At 43.5% G+C, this 20,275-nt stretch overlaps 1 protein-coding gene across 4 annotated transcripts in view; it reads right to left on the bottom strand.

Moving 5' to 3' along the window:
• Positions 1-20,275, bottom strand: part of LOC146349810 (coxsackievirus and adenovirus receptor homolog) — an 80,932-nt gene that overhangs the window by 55,084 nt on the left and 5,573 nt on the right. For 2 of the 4 annotated variants that reach the window (XM_084843529.1, XM_084843528.1), the window contains exon 1: positions 2,913-3,218. The exons of the other annotated variants lie outside the window; for them this stretch is intronic. In XM_084843529.1, the coding sequence (XP_084699655.1) occupies positions 2,913-2,964 (52 nt within the window). In that variant the 5' untranslated portion in view covers positions 2,965-3,218. Of the gene's footprint in view, positions 1-2,912; positions 3,219-20,275 lie in introns of those variants that run through there. 4 annotated transcript variants of the gene reach the window in all.

Here is a 20,275-nt window from a genome sequence, read left to right as displayed (position 1 = left end):
AAATTTGCAGACCTTGGATTACACAATGCTGTTTTCAGTTCCAAGCGTTCTTAATCATCAGCCAGTGTACTGTAAACCGATACTATTTACATTCATTTTTGCAAGGGGAAATTTAGTTTTTTAACATTCAGTATGGCACTTGTTGAGCAATATAAGCTACTTAATTCTGTGAAGAGGAATAATTATTCTGTAATGTTTGAATACAGCCCTCCTATTTTGTATTTTAGAAATTCACATTTCAAGTAAAATGAAAACATTGCAGTTAATATCAGAGCTGAGTTAAAATAATATTTCCTTATAAAAAGGTTTTAATCAACAATTACTTGTAATACTACAAACAGAAAAATACTAGTGTCCAATTCTAATTTGTTGTTTAAGAGTTAAAGCAGTTTTCTAGTTCTATGCACTTTTAACAAGGTATTGTTTGATGACCAAACATTTTTTATCCCATGAGTAATGTTCCAAAGTAAGTGTGACATCAACAATGGCATAAGATATTTCAACAGGAAACAAAAAGCTGAAAACTGCTGAAAAGCTTTTATTTTGCCTAACTTTTAACCCCACTGTGTGTTGTACACACTGGATCGTGATCGCATGCAAGTTAATAGCTAGGTTTTGAGAGAAGGAAATAATTACAAGACAAGAGAAGCAGTTTCCCAACACTAAATGAATTATTCTCTTTACATTATAATTCATTTGTATAGACGAAAATATAAGAAAAAATAACTTAATTTTATGGTAAAAAGTTAGAAGCCCAGGAGATATAAACATATTGGAGAACAATTGAAAATATAAAATTCATATCACAGACAAAACATCTAACCATCTGAACCTCAATATTTGTCAGGCAAAGCACTTTGGAAGGAGCTTATCAAGACCAACGTATCCTCTTCAAAGACGTTTCAGCAGTATTTCTAGATCACAAGAACGACACACTGGACCCAGCACAATTTTGCTATGGGGACTGCATTTTCTTTTAGGAAAACGACACTGCACTTATCTATACACCACAACACACACAGAGATTTTTGAGGCATGTACATGAGGCAAGAACTCTTATACCAACATATGAAGCTGCCTTATACTGTCAGACTGTCTGTTCATATTAGCTGATAATGTCACTCCAACTGGCAAGTGAGGGATATTCCCAGTTCTGCCACAGGAAACGCCAGCAACGGAACCTTCTGTATACACTGCTAGTACTCCACCACTGAGTAATGGCCCTGCCCCTTTTGTCCATTGTAACAAAGTAGACAGACAAGGGTCTAGTTCAGCACAGTTGGCAGCATGTGTGTTCCTATCTTGAAATACTTGTTTATAGGGCTAAAATGTAAATTTTACATTATGAAAGTTCATTTAGACAAGGAATGTAGTTACTCTTAACAGTGTAATCTTATACCTGTCTACTCTGAAGCAAGCCCCATTTAGGGAGGTAGCGGGCTGTTCCATGCTGGAAACATTCAAGAGGAGGCTGGACAGCCATCTGTCAGGGATGCTCTGACTTGGATTCCTGCACTGAGCAGGGGGTTGGACTCGGGGGTCTTGTAGGCCCCTTCCAACCCTACTATGCTATGATTCTATGATTTCAGTTAGACTTATTCCCAGTTAAATGTGAGTTATAGGACTGCAACTTCAATGCAACTATTAAAGCTCCTATTTTATTTCCAGTATTTCAACTAGCTTCTCCATTCCCTCTTTTAAGAAAGTAGTCAGATTTTGAACAGCAGGTAAGAACGAGCGCTAAGCTGAAGAGCGTTATGTCGTGTTTTTGCTTTTTTTAAGCGCCTCCCCAGTTTTTTCAGAAGTACTGAAACCTGGCGGCCGGAGACACGGCAAGAAAGGACCATGCTGCTGCCCTGATCAGAGGTAATGCAAGAGGCTTGCCCCGCCCCGCCCCCTACTATGGGAGCCCTTCTGGCGCTACTGGCTTTACTACTGTCGAAGATCCAAACAAGCAACGTGTCTGCAATCTTTCCCTGTGCCTCTCGAGCCAGGGCATTTCTTCATACTGTGCGTTAAGCGTTTTGCCGGGGAGGTTTTGTTGTTTATTCGTTCAGTCGCTTCCGACTCTTCGTTTATTTGGGGACTGGAGATTTATCTTTTGTTGGTTAAAGCTTAGAAACTGCCCCCCCGGAAGTGGAAAATACACCCTGTAAAAAAAGCTACCCTACATCACACACACACACACACGCACGCACGCATCTCGCCTGGCTCGCGAGTACGGAGAGGAGGACTTTGGTACGGGGCGTGGGGAAGAGCAGCGAAGCGAGCCTGGCGCACACAACAAAGCCTCCGACCTCACTCGGGTGAATCACCGGGGGAGGGGGGAGACTAGGATGCCTCCTGTCTGCCCCACGCCCGACAGGGAAAGGACTCAACGAAACGGGCGAGGCCCATCACCACGGAGCGGCAAGGGGGAGGGAAGGAGAGAGAAAAGACGTTGCGCCTCACCTTTCAGCACACAAAATAAAAATGGAACTATGTGGAGAGCCAGCAGGGAAAACACGCGGTGCCAGGCGGAGGCGATCTATTCCCCCCCCTCACGGCCCCAATTCCGGTAACATACTTCCCCCCTTTCATGCTAATAAGTTTCGAGCGACAAAGGCGCTCCGTACACAGCCCGTGACCCCCACGACCTCGCCCCACTCCGGCCACGGCCAGCCCCACCTCGAACCCTTTGTTCCGCCACCTCCGCAGACCTCGCCGCAGAAGCGCTCGGGTGCAAAGAGCGGCGGGGCAGAGAAGAAGCGCTGCGAGTCCGGCCGGGGCGCGGGACGGGGAAAAGAGGTGCAGGGGCGGCGCGGCGCGGGGCGAGGAGAGGAAAGGGTCGTGGCTCCGGCTCAGCGGGGCCCCTCCCCGGACTCCGCTCCCCTTTCGCCGTCGTAGGCGTCGCCCCCCCGGCCCCGCTTTACCTGAGCACAGGAACAGAAGAGTCCACAGCAAGTGCGGCAGCGGCGACTCCATGGCGGGGAGAGCAACCGGCGACGGCCAGGGAGATGCCAGCGCCGCGCGAGCGAGCGAGCTTCCCAACGGACGCTCTCCGCCTTGCGCCGCCTCCGCTGCCCCCTCAGGGCCCAGCAGGTGAAGCGGCCGTCACTTCCGCCCGCCCACAGCCCCGCCGCCCGCTCCGCTGGACGCGCGCGCGGAGAAAGGAAGAGCGGCCGGACTGCGGGGCGACGGCGGCCTCCCTCGCTCGCTCATCTGCCAGCTCACACCCCACCGCACCGGCGCAGAAACTCCCAGCCTACCCAGCGACGGAGGCGCAGCGAAAATGCCAGCCAGGCGCATGCACGTGCGCTCGCCCTGCCGCCCGCAGCCCGGTATCCCTGTCGCAGACGGAACCCCAAACCATGGCTACAAGCGCAGGACGCTCACTGGGGGCTTCGCTGCTCCTGCCCTAACACCTTTCAGCGCCGCACGACCCCGGGGACGACGCGTAGCCTTCCCTCCCCGCCTTCCCATGTCTGCGCAGGGGCGAAGTGGGCCATCCTAGTTAAGGCGCGTTGAGTACGCTTTACTTCGGGCAGAAGAGTAAATGTGTGTTTCCGTGCGCATGGCGCGCAGGCGGCCAGGTGTCCGAACGGCGGCGGCACACCCAAGCCGTAGCACGAAGCCACCAGGACCGCGCAGGCCACCAGGAACCATCTTCACGCGCTGCCCGCCCCGTAGCCCCTGGCAAAAGTGTAGCGGCTCACGTTCTGCCCCGACAACCACAGGCATAGTCAAGGGAGATAAACACTCTGAGCCCATGGCAAAGCCGTGCACAAGTTGCATCCCCAGGGCCGCATCTCTGCTAAAAGGAAGATTGGTATCTAACACGATAGGAACAAAAGAGCTGCGGCCAGAAAGAACGTATCCTGCAGAAATACTCCCAGCGTGCATAACGCCTGTCGCGCTCCAGCCACCTGACTTTCCACAAAATGGATCTCATGGAAAGTGTTTAATTTCTAGGATGAATGGTGCCAGGGCTCAACGATGACTGAAAGTCATATCCTCAAATCTAGAATCCATATTAAATCCCTGATGTGTGTTTATCATGATTGTAGTTGTAGAGGGGAGAGATACTTAACACTTGCCCAGGAACTTTTTAAGTGTTTCCTCAATGAGCCTCAGATTTCAGAGCAAAGCCACCCGTAAGGTCGCCAACAAGCTTTACAACATTCCTCCAAGGTGGGTTAGACTGAGCAACAGTGCCTCAGTTCATCCCGTAAACTGAACAAGTGAACAGAGTTGATGTAGGTTCAAGGCCAGTGCCAGTCACTTCACAACAATAGCACTTAGGTAAAAAAAGGTCTAGGGAGCAATCCTGTGCGTGTTTAGACAGAAACAACTCCTACAACTCCTGGCATTCCCCAGCCAGCAGGGAATAGCTGGCTTGGGAATGCTGGGAGTTGTAGGACTTGTTTCTGTCTACTAAACACACATAGGATTGTACCCTTAGCGTTTGTTGGGCTCAGGGAGTCAGAGGGGACTGGAATGTGCTTTCATATGTCCACAGAGCACTGACACCAGAAAAGAGAATGAGCTGTTAGGCACATTTGAAGTTTTGGACTGTCTCCCAAAATGGCTGCCATGGGGGTGGGGGGCCTTGCCCATTCACAAAATGGCCACTCTTTTCCAGATAGCAAACTGGTGAAGCTAAAAGAAAAATTAACTAGCCCAAGAAACTGAACACAAGGTAGAGGTGGGGTCTGAGCCCCAAATCACAGATTACATATTTGCCCTGTGCTGGCCCAACAATTGAAGACACTTTCAGGTCTTTATTTGACACACCTTTATTTGATAGAAAACACTGCAGCTTGAGTTCACTCTCTGCACAGTGAAATAAACTCCCCCCTGCATGCTAGATACCATTAGCTTTTTGTTAGGAAATTGATTACATAGCCACCTGATCAGGCACAGAATGCTTGTTGACTAAAAAGGAAGTCTAGTTTAACTACAAGTTCTTAAACCGTTGGCTGGCCTGTCTGGAGAATGGTGACATGCAGACAGTTCCCTATTTGGCTTGCTCACATATATTAACTTTTGCTGGTTAGGCAAACTGCTTTTCAGAACTTTGTAGATCTTGCATTTTTCGAAGAGAGAGGGTGGCAGTTCATGTACACATTCGAAAATTCCACAGTGAAGATATCCAGGCCCAACATTAACTGGGTCTCAATATGGCTTCACTGTGGTCTATTACAGTTGGCCATAACAAAGCACAACAAAATACCCAAGAAGCAAAAGTGATGCTGAGAGAAACACACACACGTAAAACACACAACAAACAAAAACAGGTAAAATCCACCACACCAAAAACAAAGAAGCTAACACACACTCATCTGAAACACCAATCGCCACCAAAAAGAAGGGTAACTCACACACGGACCTGATAGCCAAGACACAGTCCTCACTGTCCCCTCCAGCCCTCAGGACAGTCCTGCCACTCTCAGTACTCCCCAGGAAGCTCCTTGCCAGCCCCAGCTTACCCTGGTCTCTTTTCTGATTGGCTGGGGGCACTTCTAAACGAAGTACTGGGTAGCAGCTGCCTGCCATTTTTATTTTCTGAGAATGCCTATGGGGCCCACCTTAGGCCCAGAAGCATTCCTGGAGGTAAAGCTGATGCTTTGCAGCACACCAGCCTCCCAGGTTTTCAAAAACGGTTTAATTTAAAAATAATTAAAATAATTAAGCATGGCTGGCTGGACAATGCTGGGAGTTGTAGGACTTTTTTCTGTCTAAACATGCACAGGAATGTACCCAAAGATGATTTTGTTGATAAGTAGACAGAGAGCTGATGGTATTCTCTTAAATAAGCCTTGAACAATTTTTGGAACATATTAATGCTGTTTAAGTGTTATGAGAAAAAGTTCAATCTGAGTTTGCATGAGAAGAGTTTAGGGGGGACCGGGACATTGTGGGTTAATGTTAATGGTGGAGATTGTGTCCTGTAACATTCTATTTCTTCATTCTGTCACAGCACATAAAACTCTGTGGTAACTGGTGTGATTTAAACAATTACAATGTTCAGCTAAAAGAAAAACATCCCTTAGCTACAGCCACACCTTAACTTCATTTTGCCAATCTCTTCCATAACATAGTCATAGTTCAAGCAATTGATTATTTAACTCTGCTTATATCTATCTACCCAATATACCCTTTGGTATTAAAGAGTAGCACAACTACTAGCGATTCATATTATGACACTGCTGTGTTTTACTCCTTTCGTTGTTAGGTTTGTAAGGTTTTTATTGTTTTAGACTGTTTTTATCTTGGTTTTTAAACTGCACTGTATGTGCTTTTATGTAAACCGCTTGGAGATCCTGGGATGTCAGGCACTATAGAAGCAGCTTAAATAAATAAGGGCACAATCCTATGGAGATAGTCATCAGCCTCCAAACTCAAACAACTATCCAACGCAGCATGGCTGGAGCACGGAAGCGTGCATTTTTTGCCAGACAGGCGATTTCTAGTTGGGGAGCTTCAGAATGGGAGGGAGGAGGCCACATGGTGCATAGAGAGCTGTGTAATGCAACTTCTGCAGTTTCCTCCCCATCCCTGGAACCATCCCCTTTTCCCCTTCTCCGTGCTCCATTTCCGCCAGCTATGAGGGGGTGAGGAGCGTGGTTTCTGGGAACCAAGGTCAGAACCCTGGCTCCAACCTTGGTTCCCAGACATTGAACAATCCTATGGCCCTCTAGACAGTGTCCAGGGGCCACAGGACTGCTCCCTCCATCATTTAAACTGATGATGGGAGTTTACTGAAGATGGGAGCAACTTTGGGAGGAGAAATGCGATGCTTATTCATTTAAACCCAGTATATATCATTTATCATTGACACTGTCATACTATTTTAGAAAAATGCTCAACAGCAGAGGCAGAAAAAATATATTAAAACCTGGAAAATTGGTGAATTTTTCATCTCAGATATGTTTTGGCTCACTTTCAAGAGTCAACTGAAGCTATGTCTCTGTAAAGTGCAATTGGCCATTGTTTAGCCACAATATCTCTTACTAGGCTTATTTATTTATTTAATTCATTTATTTATTTAATTCATTTATTTATTTAATTAATGCATAGGTTGTTTTTTGGAGATTGGATGGGCCTCCTTTACAGGAAAATACTGGAGTATACGGTCTTTGGGTCTCTTCCAACCCTATAATTCCATAAATAAAATGGATTTAAAAATAACCAGAATTTAATAAGAAAAGCTGTTATGAGAAAATGGAGGTACCAAACCAGGATCCCCAAGGAACAGATATCATGAATTTAGACTACAGACAAGACAACATGTAAATAAGAGAAAGAGAATGATGCAGATAAAAATTGTAAGTGCATAGAATCAAGTGAACAGGAAGGCACTTTGGTGTATACTGTTACATGATTATCATAGAATCAAAGAGTTGGAAGGGGCCTTGAAGGTGGTCTAGTCTAATACCTCCTCAGTGCAAGCTATGCAACACAGGATGCAGCTACAGCATCCGTGACAGGTGACTGTCCAGCCTCACCTTAAACACCTCCAGTGAAGGAGAGCTCTTAACATTAGAAAGTTCCTCCTAATGTGAAGAACATGAGAAGAGCCATGCTGGATCAGACCAAGGGTCCATCTAGTCCAGCATTCTGTTCACACAGTGGCCAACCAGCTGTTAATGGGAAACCCACAAGCAGGACATGAATGCCGCAGCATGCTCCCACCCGTGTTCCCCAGCAACTGGTGCACATAGGCATATTGCCTCTGATACTGGAGGTAGCACATAGCCATCAGGACTAGTAGCCATTGATAGCCTTCTCCTCCAGGAATTTGTCTAACTCGCTTTTACAGCCATCCAAATTGGTGGCCATCACTACATCCTGTGGTAGCGAATTCCATAGTTTAACTATGCACTGGGTGAAGAAGTACTTCCTTTTATCTGTCCTGAATCTCCCACCAATCAGCTTCCTGGGATGACCCTTGGTTCTAGTATTATGAGCGAGGGAGAAAGATGTTTCCCTATCCACATTCGCCACACCGTGCATAATTTTATACAGCTCTGTCATGTCTCCCCTTACCCTTTTTCCAAGCTAAACAATCCCAGCTGTTGTAACCTTCCCTCATAGGGGAATTCCTCTGGCCCCTTGATGGTTTTAGTTGCCCTCTTCTGCACTTTTTCCCAACTCTACAATATCTTTTTTTTTAGGAAGGGTGACCAGAACTGTACGCACTGGAGCTTTGTATAAGGGCAGTATGATATCGGCAGTTTTATTCTCAGTTCTTTTCCTAATTAGGCCTAACATGGAGTTTGCCTTTTTTTACAGCTGTTATTCGCTTCCCTTCAATTTTCATCCATTGATTCTAGTCCTGCCCTCTGGAGCAACAGAGAACACTGTTTCATCTTCTGCATGACAGCTTTTCAGATATTTCAAGGCTGCTATCATGTCTCTCCTTAATCTTCTCCACGGTAAGTATGCCCACCTCCCTAAACTTTCCTGCCAGTTTTTCTGTTCTAAGGGTTAGACTTACAGTCATGCACTACTGGGAGTAATCTGCGAAATGAGTGCCAAAGACTAAAAAAAAAAAAGGGGGGGGGGAGAATTGATTTCACAATTGGCTAATTTAATATATTTATATCATCTTTCATAACCAACATTTTGGTCATAATTGTCCTGAAAGGGATAGGATTTTATCCCAAACATACAATGGGAATAAGTGTCTCAGAAATGGGATTCTGATTAAAAGACATTCATGACAACCAGCACAGTGGAAAGTGCATCATGGTTACTAAAGTGTTTTTTTAATGACTGGGCAGGGTTTGACACTATTCCTACTCCCAACATTACACTACAAAACTAAGTTTCTTTCTGCTTTCTATGGACACTAATACAGTAAATGGGTTGTTACCTAAGAGGGTGTAGTTTCTTCTTGCTAACAAAAAGGTGATATTAGTCACTTCTTGTGGTAGATGACTCCTGCTGATGGGAACCACGATGCCTCCATTTCTGCTGAAATAATGAATACGTGAATGTGCCCTGGCATCTTTTGAAATCATTGGTTCTGTAAATAAAGCAGCTTTTACCTGCCAGATTTGAGTCTTTGTTTTCCTGATAAAATTACAGGGGAAGCAGTAGATGTGTGTCATTTTTTTTCTCTGAGAGTACAATCGAAAGTACTGTTTACCCTTTACAAAGGCATTCTCTGTGCTTAACAGCTTCTTTAGCTTTTCTTCTAGATCAGACTAAACAAATGCTTGTGTAAGGTTTTACTAATACGTTTAGCATATTTAGATCTCTTTCTCCAAAAAGAAAAGCCTGGTAGATTACTATAACAACTTGTGGTTTGCCAAATTAGACTGATGATCAGTCTTATCTACTAAACAAGTCATAAGGCAGATGTGTTTTTTAAACTATTTTAGACTTCACAAGAAAGTCAATAACTTGCATAAACAATGAAGAGCCTTGTGGCACCTTAAACACTAACAAATTTATTATGGAATATGTTTCATGGACTAGAGGATGCCATAATACATGTGTTAGTCCTTATGCTGCCACAAGTCTCTTTGTTGTTTTTGCTGCAACAGACGAACAAGGCTATCCCTCTGGAAATGTTAACTTCTGTCTGTTTTTTAAGCAAGGGATTTACAGTCAGGGCCAGAAATACTGGAACAAGAATAACTGTTTTGGCAGTTGGCCTCTGTACACCACCACATTGAAGTTGAAAGGAAACACTCCCAGATGGGAGCAAAGGTAGGATTTTCAGCTGTAATTCAAGGGGTTTGACAAAAGTGGGGCACTAACCATTCAGGAAGGACAGCAAGTGGCATACACACACACCCATTGTTGGGGGCTCATAAGTAATGGAGCAAACCAACATCATTTTAAACTTAAGGATCACCTTTAATACCTGGATGAAAATCCTTTGCAGTCAATGACTGCTTGAAGTCTGGAACCCATGGACATGACCAAATGCTGAGTTTCCTCCCTCAAGATGCTTTGCTAGGCCTTTACTGCAGCTGCCTTCAGCTGCTGCTTGTTTGTGGGTCTTTGTGCCTTCAGTCTTGTCTTCAGTAAGTGAAAAGCATGCTCTCTTGGGTTGAGATCAGGTGACTGACTTGGCCATTGAAGAAAATCCCACTTCTTTGCCTTGAGAAACTCTTGAGTAGCTTTTGCTGTATGTTTTGGGGCATTATCCATCTGCAATATGAAGCGGCGTCCTATCAGTTTGGCAGCATTCGGCTGAATCTGAGCAGAGAGTATAGCCCTATACACTTCAGAATTCATCCTGCTGCTTTTATCAGTAGTCAGGTCATCAATAAACACCAGTGACCCGTTTCCATAGGCAGCCATACATGCCCATGCCATAACACTGCCTCCACCATGTTTGACGGATGATGTGGTATGCTTTGGATCATGAGCTGCTCCTTTCCTTCTCCATACTTTTCTCTTCCCATCATTCTGGTACAAGTTAATCTTGGTTTCATCAGTCCAAAGAATCTTATTCCAGAACCGGGCAGGCATTTTAGGTATTTGCTGGCAAAGGCTAATCTGGTCTGTCTGTTCTTGAGCATTACCAGTGGCTTGCACCTTGTTGTGAAGCCTCCGTATTTACATTCCTAAAGCTGTCTCTTGACTGTAGATGTTGACAGTGACATGCCTACCTCCTCAAAAGTGTTCTTGTCCTGGCTAGATGTTGTGAAAGGGTCCCTCTTCACCATGAGCAGCATTCTGCGGTCGTCCACTTTAGTTGTCTTCCGTGGTCTTCCAGGCCTTTTGCTGTTGCTGAGCTTGCCAGTTAATTCCTTCTTTTTCAGGATGTTCCAAACTTGTGTTGGCCAATCCCAATGTTTTTGCTGTCTCTCTGATGGGTGTATGTTGTTTCCTCAGCCTAATGATGGCCTCCTTCACTCGCATGGACACCTCTTTGGACTTCATGTTGGGAGTTCCAGTGAACAGCTACAAAATGCAAATGCAACACTCAGAACCACCTGCAGGCCTTTTATCTGCTTGATTGGTCATGGGGTACCCAGGAAACAGGCCACACCTGGCCATGCAGCTGCTTGTCAGCTATTCGTTCCATTACTTATGAGCCACCAATGATGGGTGTGTGTGTATGCCACTGGCTGTCCTTCCTGAATGGGTAGTGCCCCACTTTTGTCAAACCCCTTGCATTACAGCTGAAAGTCCTGACTTCGCTCCCATCTGGGTGTGTTTCCTTTCAACTTCAGTGTGGTGGTGTACAGAGGCCGACTGCCAACACAGTTATCCTTGTTCCAATATTCCTGGCCCTGACTGTATTTTTCTTTGCTGGATGTGCACTCTTGTTCATATTGCACATTTTTAAAGAATAAAAGGGGGGGGGGAAGAGAAAGAGAAACAAACATTCTGTATGCATTGAGACATCTACCCCTGTGACATTTTATCTTAACAATTAGTGTGCTATAGGTTCAGGATCAGTGCCTGGACAATGGGAACACTAGGACCCAAAGCATTCTAATTGCTCAGAAGAAATTATAATGTGTATACACAGCCTAAGTCTTCATTAATATCAGTTGCTATATTGATGTACGTAGTTACACTTGTATTTGCTATACGGCACTTGCACATTTAAACATAATTTGAAATACACATTTGTTCTGAAGTTTATTTTTCATAGTGAAAAACTTGGTTGCGTGTTCTGTTGTTGACTTAAACTGTACGTAGTGAAATAGTTAATGAGGTAATTATACTCAGTGTGGAAAAAATGCATCCTTGTTAGACTGGTGGTCTTCATGTTTATGCAACAGAGCACACCTAGTAATTTTATGAATTCCTATACAGCATTTTGAAAACTGAAACTCATCCAGGCTTCATGGATCTGCTCCCACGAGTGAATGGTAGGTAATATTCCTGCTGGTTCTACGGAGAGTACACCCAGCTCTTGAAATGTTAGATTATGGAATTTTGGGTCTCAACAATTCTCCAAAATCAAGAGATTCTATCAGGATTATCTTACACAGAAAATAAGCCAGCTGAATTTACCACACCTTTTTTCATGCTTACAAAACTGTGTACATACTGTACATTTATGAATTATTTTGTCATTTATGTCATCAGAACTTTTAAAACTGGAATGGAATTATGTGGTTCTAAACGTCAACTCTATTACTCATTCTTTTTTTATTCTTTTATTGTAAATTTCAACAAAACAAAAAAACCTTTTTTTTGGCCTTGTAGGCCCTTCCAACCCTACTATTCTATGATTCTATGAAAAAAAACATTAAAGAAGAAAATTAAAAAATGAGAAAAATATGACTACATAATTTAAATGTATCAGTTTCATATATACATTTTATATATAATATATATATATTATATATATAAAATGAAATATATACATTTAATTTGCATCAGATGAAATTACTCATTATTCTAATCCCTATATACTTTAGTACATTCACTGGACATTTCACTATCATAGTCAAGAAAAGTGTAAATAATAGAGAGCAATACTATGGCTTCCAGACACCATCCCAGGGGTCATAGGACTGACTTAAAAAACCCTCTGAGGTCTTGGTGAGAGCTCTGACCTCTGAGGGTTTTTTCTGATGTTGGAGTCCCTCCTTTTTGTTCCATCCAGCCACCTTGGAGATTTCCACGGCAGCTGCCTAGGAGCTCAGAACTACAACCTTGCCAGGAGGGGGAGAAGCTGAGTGTGTCAGGGGCATGCCAGTGGGGAGGGAGGAGTGGTTGTGAATCTGATGGATCCAACAGTCTCTCCGCCCCCATCCCCAGGAAACAAATAAATGCACTCAAGAGCATGTCTAGATGTTTCCTTCCCTTGCCAGCACTGAGAGGGACTGATTTTTCCTCTGTCTCTGGATGGAGGAAAGGCACCAAGAGCCCTGCCTCCCTCTGACTTCAGCTCTTTCTGACAGAGCATAGGATGCAGCAGAGCTTCCAATTTGGAAGGATCTGCTCTGAGAGCATAAGATTGCTCTCTTAGGCTCTACGTAAACACAGTCTATTCTCGGGGGCCTCTCTTGTGTTAAGAGTGAGAACCAAACATTAGCCTTCCCGCCTCGTTTTTTAGCTGAGAGAACTGCTGGAAGAGAAAGCTATTTGAGTGATTTTGAGTGATAGTAGTTTTAATGAGATGCTATGAATGGATGAAGGCACATCTGCACTGCACATATTTGGGGATTTGAGGTGCTCATGCACTGCCTTATTGTCAGGTTGCATTTTAGTTTGCTCTGGTCCCCTGCTCAGCCGCACAGCTACAGGAACAGTGATGCAAACTGTGCAGTTATATGGCATCCATTTATTCAGAGTATGTATGTCCCCTGGAGAAAAGGTACTTACTTGTGTTATTCAGAGAGATGTGCCTTACAGCACTGAACTATAAGAACAGACAAATGTGTGGGCATTCCAGAAGATGATGGAGAAGGAGGAGGAGGAGGAATTTTTTAGTTTTAGCCTTTTGAGCAGGAAATATTTTCTACTATCCCAGGAAATGGCAGAGAAAGAGAGTGAAACAAACAGTATATCTCAGAAAAGCATATATATTAATATTAATATCCTAGGGTTGCAAGGCATCATGGTAATTAGTATGGAGTACACATTAATTTAATCTTACACTGGACCTATAATTGAACTATGGTTATCTAAATATTTTAGAGCTGGTGTGGAGGCAATTAATGAGTATATGGCCAAGGGAAGGGATCATAGGATTGGAATCAGAGATATTTTGATCCAGTCTCATCAAGCTGAAACATTTTTAGTATCTCTCAGTTTCAGTTTCCCATTTGTAAAGTTAAAATAATACTCAAGACTTTCATACCGCATAAGAATACTGTGTGAGATTAATGAGATAATGACAGTAAATTGCCTCACCCAATTAAAGCAATGCATAAAAGACAAACAGTATAATTAAGAAAGTGAAGTGGTTTGCCAGTCACACACATTTGCCAGTCACATGAGAGAAGCAAAAATAACCTCCTAACACAGGCCAGCAAGACTACCCTAATGTCTATGGATCACAGAGTCAGTGGTAATCCTACGACAGAGAAAGCCCATGTCATTTTAACCTAAGGCTACAATCCTATGGACACTTAAGAGGAAGTAAGTCTCATTGATCTCTGTTTACTTCAAAGTAATATGCCTGTTTGGGGTAACATAGGAACAGAAAAAGTAAAAACTGTTTAGCCACCTATACATTATACATAACAACCCACATACTTAACAAAATTTCTATAATTAATTTTTCTTTCAAAGCTTTTTGTTTTACTTTCTCTGAAATAGACTATAACAATGCAATCCTATACATGTCTACTCAGAGGTAAGTGCCATTGCGTTCAATAGATCTTACTCACAGGTAAGTGGGTATAAAGTTGCAGCCTACCTAAGCTACTTTATTTTTTTTAATTGCCACACCTGTCTTCTGAAAAAACACAGCCCTGGTAAAGCCTTTAAAAACCTCTTACAACATGTGTATTTACAGACACACTATGCAAACTGCTTCCAAAACACTGTAAAGCAGGTTGGGCAGGTTTTGATATTCTAATGTATTTATGCTACCTCTGGAAAGCTTACTGAAAGGTTAATCAATATTTTATTCTCACAGATAAGGTTCTTTTAAAAGACTTGTATAAACATTTTCAGTGAATCTTTGTCTTGATAAACAATGAGAGAAGAAATGGTCTTTTCTGGTGCTTCTTATATGAGCAAAAAGGTGAATTGCAAAACTACTGTTAAAATAGCTGGCTGCTAATTTCCTTATATATTCCATTTTCTGACATGACATATGAAGAATTGCTGATAAGGAAGAGAAACCAGTCCTCAATTTAAGGCATATGTTAAATAGGTGTGTCATCAATTCTACATAAATGTTGCTTTCTCTTCCTTCATGCTTCTCAGGTCCAAAAATGAGTTCCATGGTCAGATCGCCTAATGTTTCTATTTTCCAGTTAGAAGCAGTCACAGCAACTCCAGATTTAACCAAGGCATCAGCGCTGGTGGGGTGGAGGTCAACACACCATTTTCCTGATCTAAAATTGCCCACAAAGCTACATATTCATTTGGGGAGCAATCCTATCAAGATCAACGGTTGCCTCCGACCCTGGGGGCGACCGCCTATCCAGTGCAAGGCAGGAGGAGTGGTGAGGAGCAGATCTCCCCCTCACTCCCCCTGCCCTGCTTTCACAGCTAGACAGCCAATTTTGGCTGTCTAGCCGCAGGATCTCGGCGTGCAGGAAGCGGTGGCTGGACGACACATAGGATATACCGTACTGGCATTTCCGACCTCCCTACCCCAGCCCGCCCCTGGGAATGCCCCATTTTTGCCACTCCACACTGCTCTTACTAGCCAGAGCACAGGGCCAATCCACGCTGCCTACAAGGCAGCACGGGAGGGGGTGGGGGTCGGTTCTCAGGGAACCGACCTTGGAGCATGGGCTCCGAGGTTGGTTGCTGGGAACCAATCTATCCTATGGCCGTCTAGCTGCGGACTAGGAGCCATAGGACTGAGCCCTTAAAGTACAAGCCACATTCAGTTTAAACACAACTCCTAGGCCTGCTCACAATAATCATAATAATCATATAAAATGCAATAAAATTCAACAAACAGAGATCAGGGCACACAATAAAAGATCAATTTTACACCAGCTCAGATGGCATACTGGAAGGCCTGGAAAAATAAAAAGGACTTCACGTGGAGCTGGAAAGACATAAGTTTGGCAGCAGGTGAACCTTCTTTAGGAGGACATTTCACAGCTGAAAATATGATTTCTTTGGGTGCTGCCCGCCAGGTTTGAGAAGACAAGGGAACTCAGAAGAGAGCCTGATGAAGGAAAACCACAACAAAGTTACCCCCTGCCAGTTGGCCCAAAAGGATACCATGGTTGATGGTCTCTAAAAGTCTAAGAGAATCAACAGGGACTCACTGCCACTTTATATTTTACACTAAAGGGCATCGTTCACACAAGTAAGGTAGTTTCTGTTATAAAACCAAGCCTGAATCCAGATTGAATGGATCCATGGCATTAATTTCATCCAAGAGAACCTGGAGTTGACTAGCCATAACTTGCTCTATCACCTTCAACTGGCTGGAAATTTCCTAGAGCCAAAGGATCCTGGAAGAGCTTTTAAAAAGGACCGATTATATAATGACCTCCTTAAGAGAATCAGGGATCACCTCCTTTTTCAAAGAAGTGTATTATCAGCTCAATTGCTCAGTAAGCTAGAATCAGCAAAGCAGGACAAGATTTCAAAGCAGAGGTCTCAAGCATTGTCTCAGGCTACAATAGCTGTAACTCATCTAAACCATAGTGATAAGGATAGGCTCAAGACATGTCAGGTTCAGACACCATCATCGCAGCCAAACTTGATGTGAGAGATTTTACCCATGAAGCATGTAGAAAATAAGTCACGGTAAGCTACCATGTAGTCCTCCTTTTATACTTGGAGCCCTGAAGTAATTACGTCATGGAATACCCAGAAAAGCTCTGTTGGATGGTGTGGAGTGAACGCAATGAGGATGGTGAAATAACTACGCTTTACAACAATCACTGCCACAGCATAGGGTGTAAGATGGAGTCTAACTTTTATTATGTTGGATTCAGCCTGAGTTTTCATCCATCTATGCTCCAGCCATCGTCCCAGCTTCATGCCTACAACTTCTTATACCACAGTGCTGAACTTGTTATCCTGAAGTCTCAGATACATTATACCACTTTAAAAAACAGAAGCAAAATATACATTTGTTTGCTTTAAATTGAATGACATACTGTGAAGAATTTTGAACATCTCACTATAACAGCCAGTGGCAAAACATCAGCTTTCATTACGTGTCACTGTCTTAGTACTTGAGGAAATTATGGTACCACTGTATTCAGCACTGGTAGGCCCTTCATGTTCAGTGCTAAATTATCTTCAGGACAGTACCTTTTGAAAAGGGTTCTTAAAAAAGTGAAAAAGATTCAGGAGAGAGATGCAAACATGCTCAAAGGTTTAGAAAACAAGCCACACAAGGAAAGTCTGTAACCAAGAAAATTTAGCTCCAAAAAGAAAGGTGGGTGGGGAAAGGAACTATTCTTACAGATTTCAACTATGTAAAAGAATGTCAGAAAAAAGGGGAAAATTTAATCACCATACTTGCAGAAGATAGAAGTATCTAGAATACAGCTGGACATTTTAAGCAGTAAAATCTGCTGGACATTTTAAGCAGTAGTGAGAAACAACTATTTTTAGATGATTTCTGGTTTAATATTGGAGTAATATCTTACCGATAACGGTAGTTTATCTACGGGAAAAGCTACCAAAGGAAGCTGTGGCACCTCATTACTTGTAGGAGATCATATGCTTTCAGAAACCAGTTGGACTGTCCCTTTCAGGAATTCTTTAGTCAATTAGTTAGTCTTAGCATGAAGAACTTCATCAAGAGGGCTTTAAACTGAATCCTACGGGGAAGGGAGACGTAAAGTTGAGGGTAACAATGGACGAAGGCTCATGCACCGCAACAGAGAGAACAGCTCTAATAGCGCCCAATAACATGTAGGAAGAAAGCCAGACCATGAAGCACATGGTCTTCGATGTCTATATACTAATGCCCAGAGTATGGGAAACAAACAGAATGAACCTGAACACTTAATACAGGAGGGAAAATATGACTTGATAGGTGTAACAGACTCGATGGGATGACTCTCATGGCTGGAATACAGCAAGGGAAGGATATAACTTGATCAAAAAGAACAGGAGGAGCAGAAAGGGAGGTGGGGTTGCACTATATGTTAAAAATACATATCTCTGCACAGAAATACAGAAGGATGAGCTTGGGAGCCCCATCAAGAGCATCTGGGTTAATGGAGCAAAGAATAAAAGGAACATGGTGGTCAGCATCTACTACCGGCCACCCAATCAAGGAGAAGACGAAGATGAAACTTTTCAAAAGCAAATAGCCAGTGTTTCAAGGTATCATGATGGGAGACAAATTCTGGAAAACATGGCCCCTCTAGGAAATTCCTGACTTGTGTGGCAGATAACTTCCTCCTACAGAAAGTAGAGGAAGGAACTAGAGGATTGGCTATCGTTGACTTGATCCTAACCAATAGAGATGACTTAGTGGATAAAGTAGCAGTTACAGGAACTCTAGGGGAAAGTGACCATGTTATACTCGAGTTCTTGGTTCTAAAGGAATCAAAAGCCTAGTGTAGCCAAATGCTTACCCTGGATTTTAGGAAAGCTGATTTTAATAAACTCAGAATAATGATAAGTAAGGTCCCATGGCAAGCGACTCTAATGAGGAAAGGAGTCCAAGATGGGTGGGAGTTTTTAAAAAAAGGAAATTCTCAAGGCACAATTACAAACAACAGATGACAAAGAAACAGATGACAAAGAAACGGCAGAAGTGCTCAATTCCTACTTTGGCTCAGTCTTCTCCCAAAAGAGGGTCTATGACGCCCCTGGCAAAGGCAAAGTACAGGCTGAAGGGGCACGATTGCAGCTTGAGATTGATAGGTATATGGTCAAGGAACACCTAATTACTTTGAATGAGTTCAGATCTCCAGGGCCAGATGAACTGCACCCTAGAGTAATAAAGGAACTGGCAGAAGAACTCTCAGAACCACTGTCTATTCTCTTTGAGAAATCATGGAGGACAGGTGAAGTGCCAGATGACTGGAGGAGGGCTAATGTTGTCCCTATCTTCAAAAAGGGTAAAAAGGAGGAACCGGGGAACTACAAACCAGTCAGTCTGACATCAATCCCTGGGAAAATTCTGGAGCAGATGATAAAGCAATCCATCTGTAAGCACTTGAAAACAATGCAAGGTGATTACCCGAAGCCAACATGGATTTGTCAAGAACAAATCCTGCCAGACAAATCTGATCTCATTTTTTGATCAAGTAACCTCCCTTGTGGACCGTGGGAATGCTGTGGACATAATATACCTTGCCTTCAGCAAAACTTTCGACAAAGTGCCCCATGATATCCTGATGAGCAAAGTCGCTCAAAGTGGGCTAGATGAAACAACAATCCAGTGGATCCACAGTTGGCTACAGAATCGGACTCAAAGACTGCTTATCAGTGGGATCTTCTCAAACTGGGGAGAGGTAACGAGCGGGGTACCACAGGGGTCAGTCCTGGGCCCAGTGCTCTTCAACATTTTTATTAATGACTTGGAGGAGGAGGTGCAGGGAATGCTGATCAGATTTGCAGATGACACAAAATTGGATGGGATAGCTAATACTTTGGAAGACAGAAACCAAATTCAAAGTGATCTTGATAGACTGGAGCACTGGGCAGAAAACAACAGAATGAAATTTAATAGGGATAAATGCCAAGTTCTGCACCTAGGAAAAAGAAACCAAATACACAGTGACAAGATGGGGGACACATGGCTCAACAACACTACAAGTGAGAAGGGTCTTGGAATTGTTGTAGATCATAAGCTGAATATAAGCCAGCAATGTGATATGGCTGCAAAAAAGGCAAATGCTGTTTTGGGCTGCATTAATAGAAGCATAGCTTCCAAATCCCAGGAAGTACTAGTTCCCCTCTACTCAGCACTGGTTAGGCCTCATCTGGAGTACTGTGTCCAGTTCTGGGCACCACACTTTAAGAAGGATGCAGACAAGCTGGATGGGGTTCAGAGGAGGGCAACAAAGATGATCAGAGGACTGGAAACAAAGCCCTATGAACCGAGACTGGATGAACTGGGTATGTTTAGCCTTGAGAAGAGAAGACTGGGAGGAGATATGATAGGGCTCTTGAAGTACTTGAAAGGTTGTCACAGAGAGAAAGGCCAGGATCTCTTCTCGATCATCCCAGAATGCAGGACAAGGAATAATGGGCTCAAGTTACAGGAAGCCAGATTCCAGCTGAAGATCAGGAAAAACTTCCTGACCGTTAGAGAAATACAACAATGGAATCAGTTACCTAGGGAGGTAGTGGGCTCTCCCACACTGGAGGCAGTCAGGATGAGGCTGGACAGCCATCTGTCAGGGATGCTCTGACTTGGATTCCTGCATTGAGCAGGAGGTTGGACTCGATGGTCTTGTATGCTCCTTCCAACCCTACTATTCTATGATTCTATGAACCTGCCTCAGGGGAGGAAATGGGCCTAAATAACCAGATTCCTCAGAAATCTTTTGGATCATCCAAGGCATCTATATTCCTGATTGCTTCCTGAACGAGAAATGCTCTTTGGCATAGTTGCTCTGAAAAATAAGAATGAGGAAAGTATTGGTACTTCACTCCAATGGTTCGCGTGCAGCAGCACATACACCTCCCCATCTTCTGACTCACCCACACATTTTCCACACTCTCACAATAATTCTCATTTATAGTGTTA

The sequence above is a fragment of the Heloderma suspectum genome, chromosome 3 (genome assembly GCF_057233095.1).
Source record: "Heloderma suspectum isolate Gila_16-S chromosome 3, 16-S_ref, whole genome shotgun sequence".
NCBI lineage: Eukaryota > Metazoa > Chordata > Lepidosauria > Squamata > Helodermatidae > Heloderma > Heloderma suspectum.
This window is presented reverse-complemented; position numbering and strand designations above follow the sequence as displayed.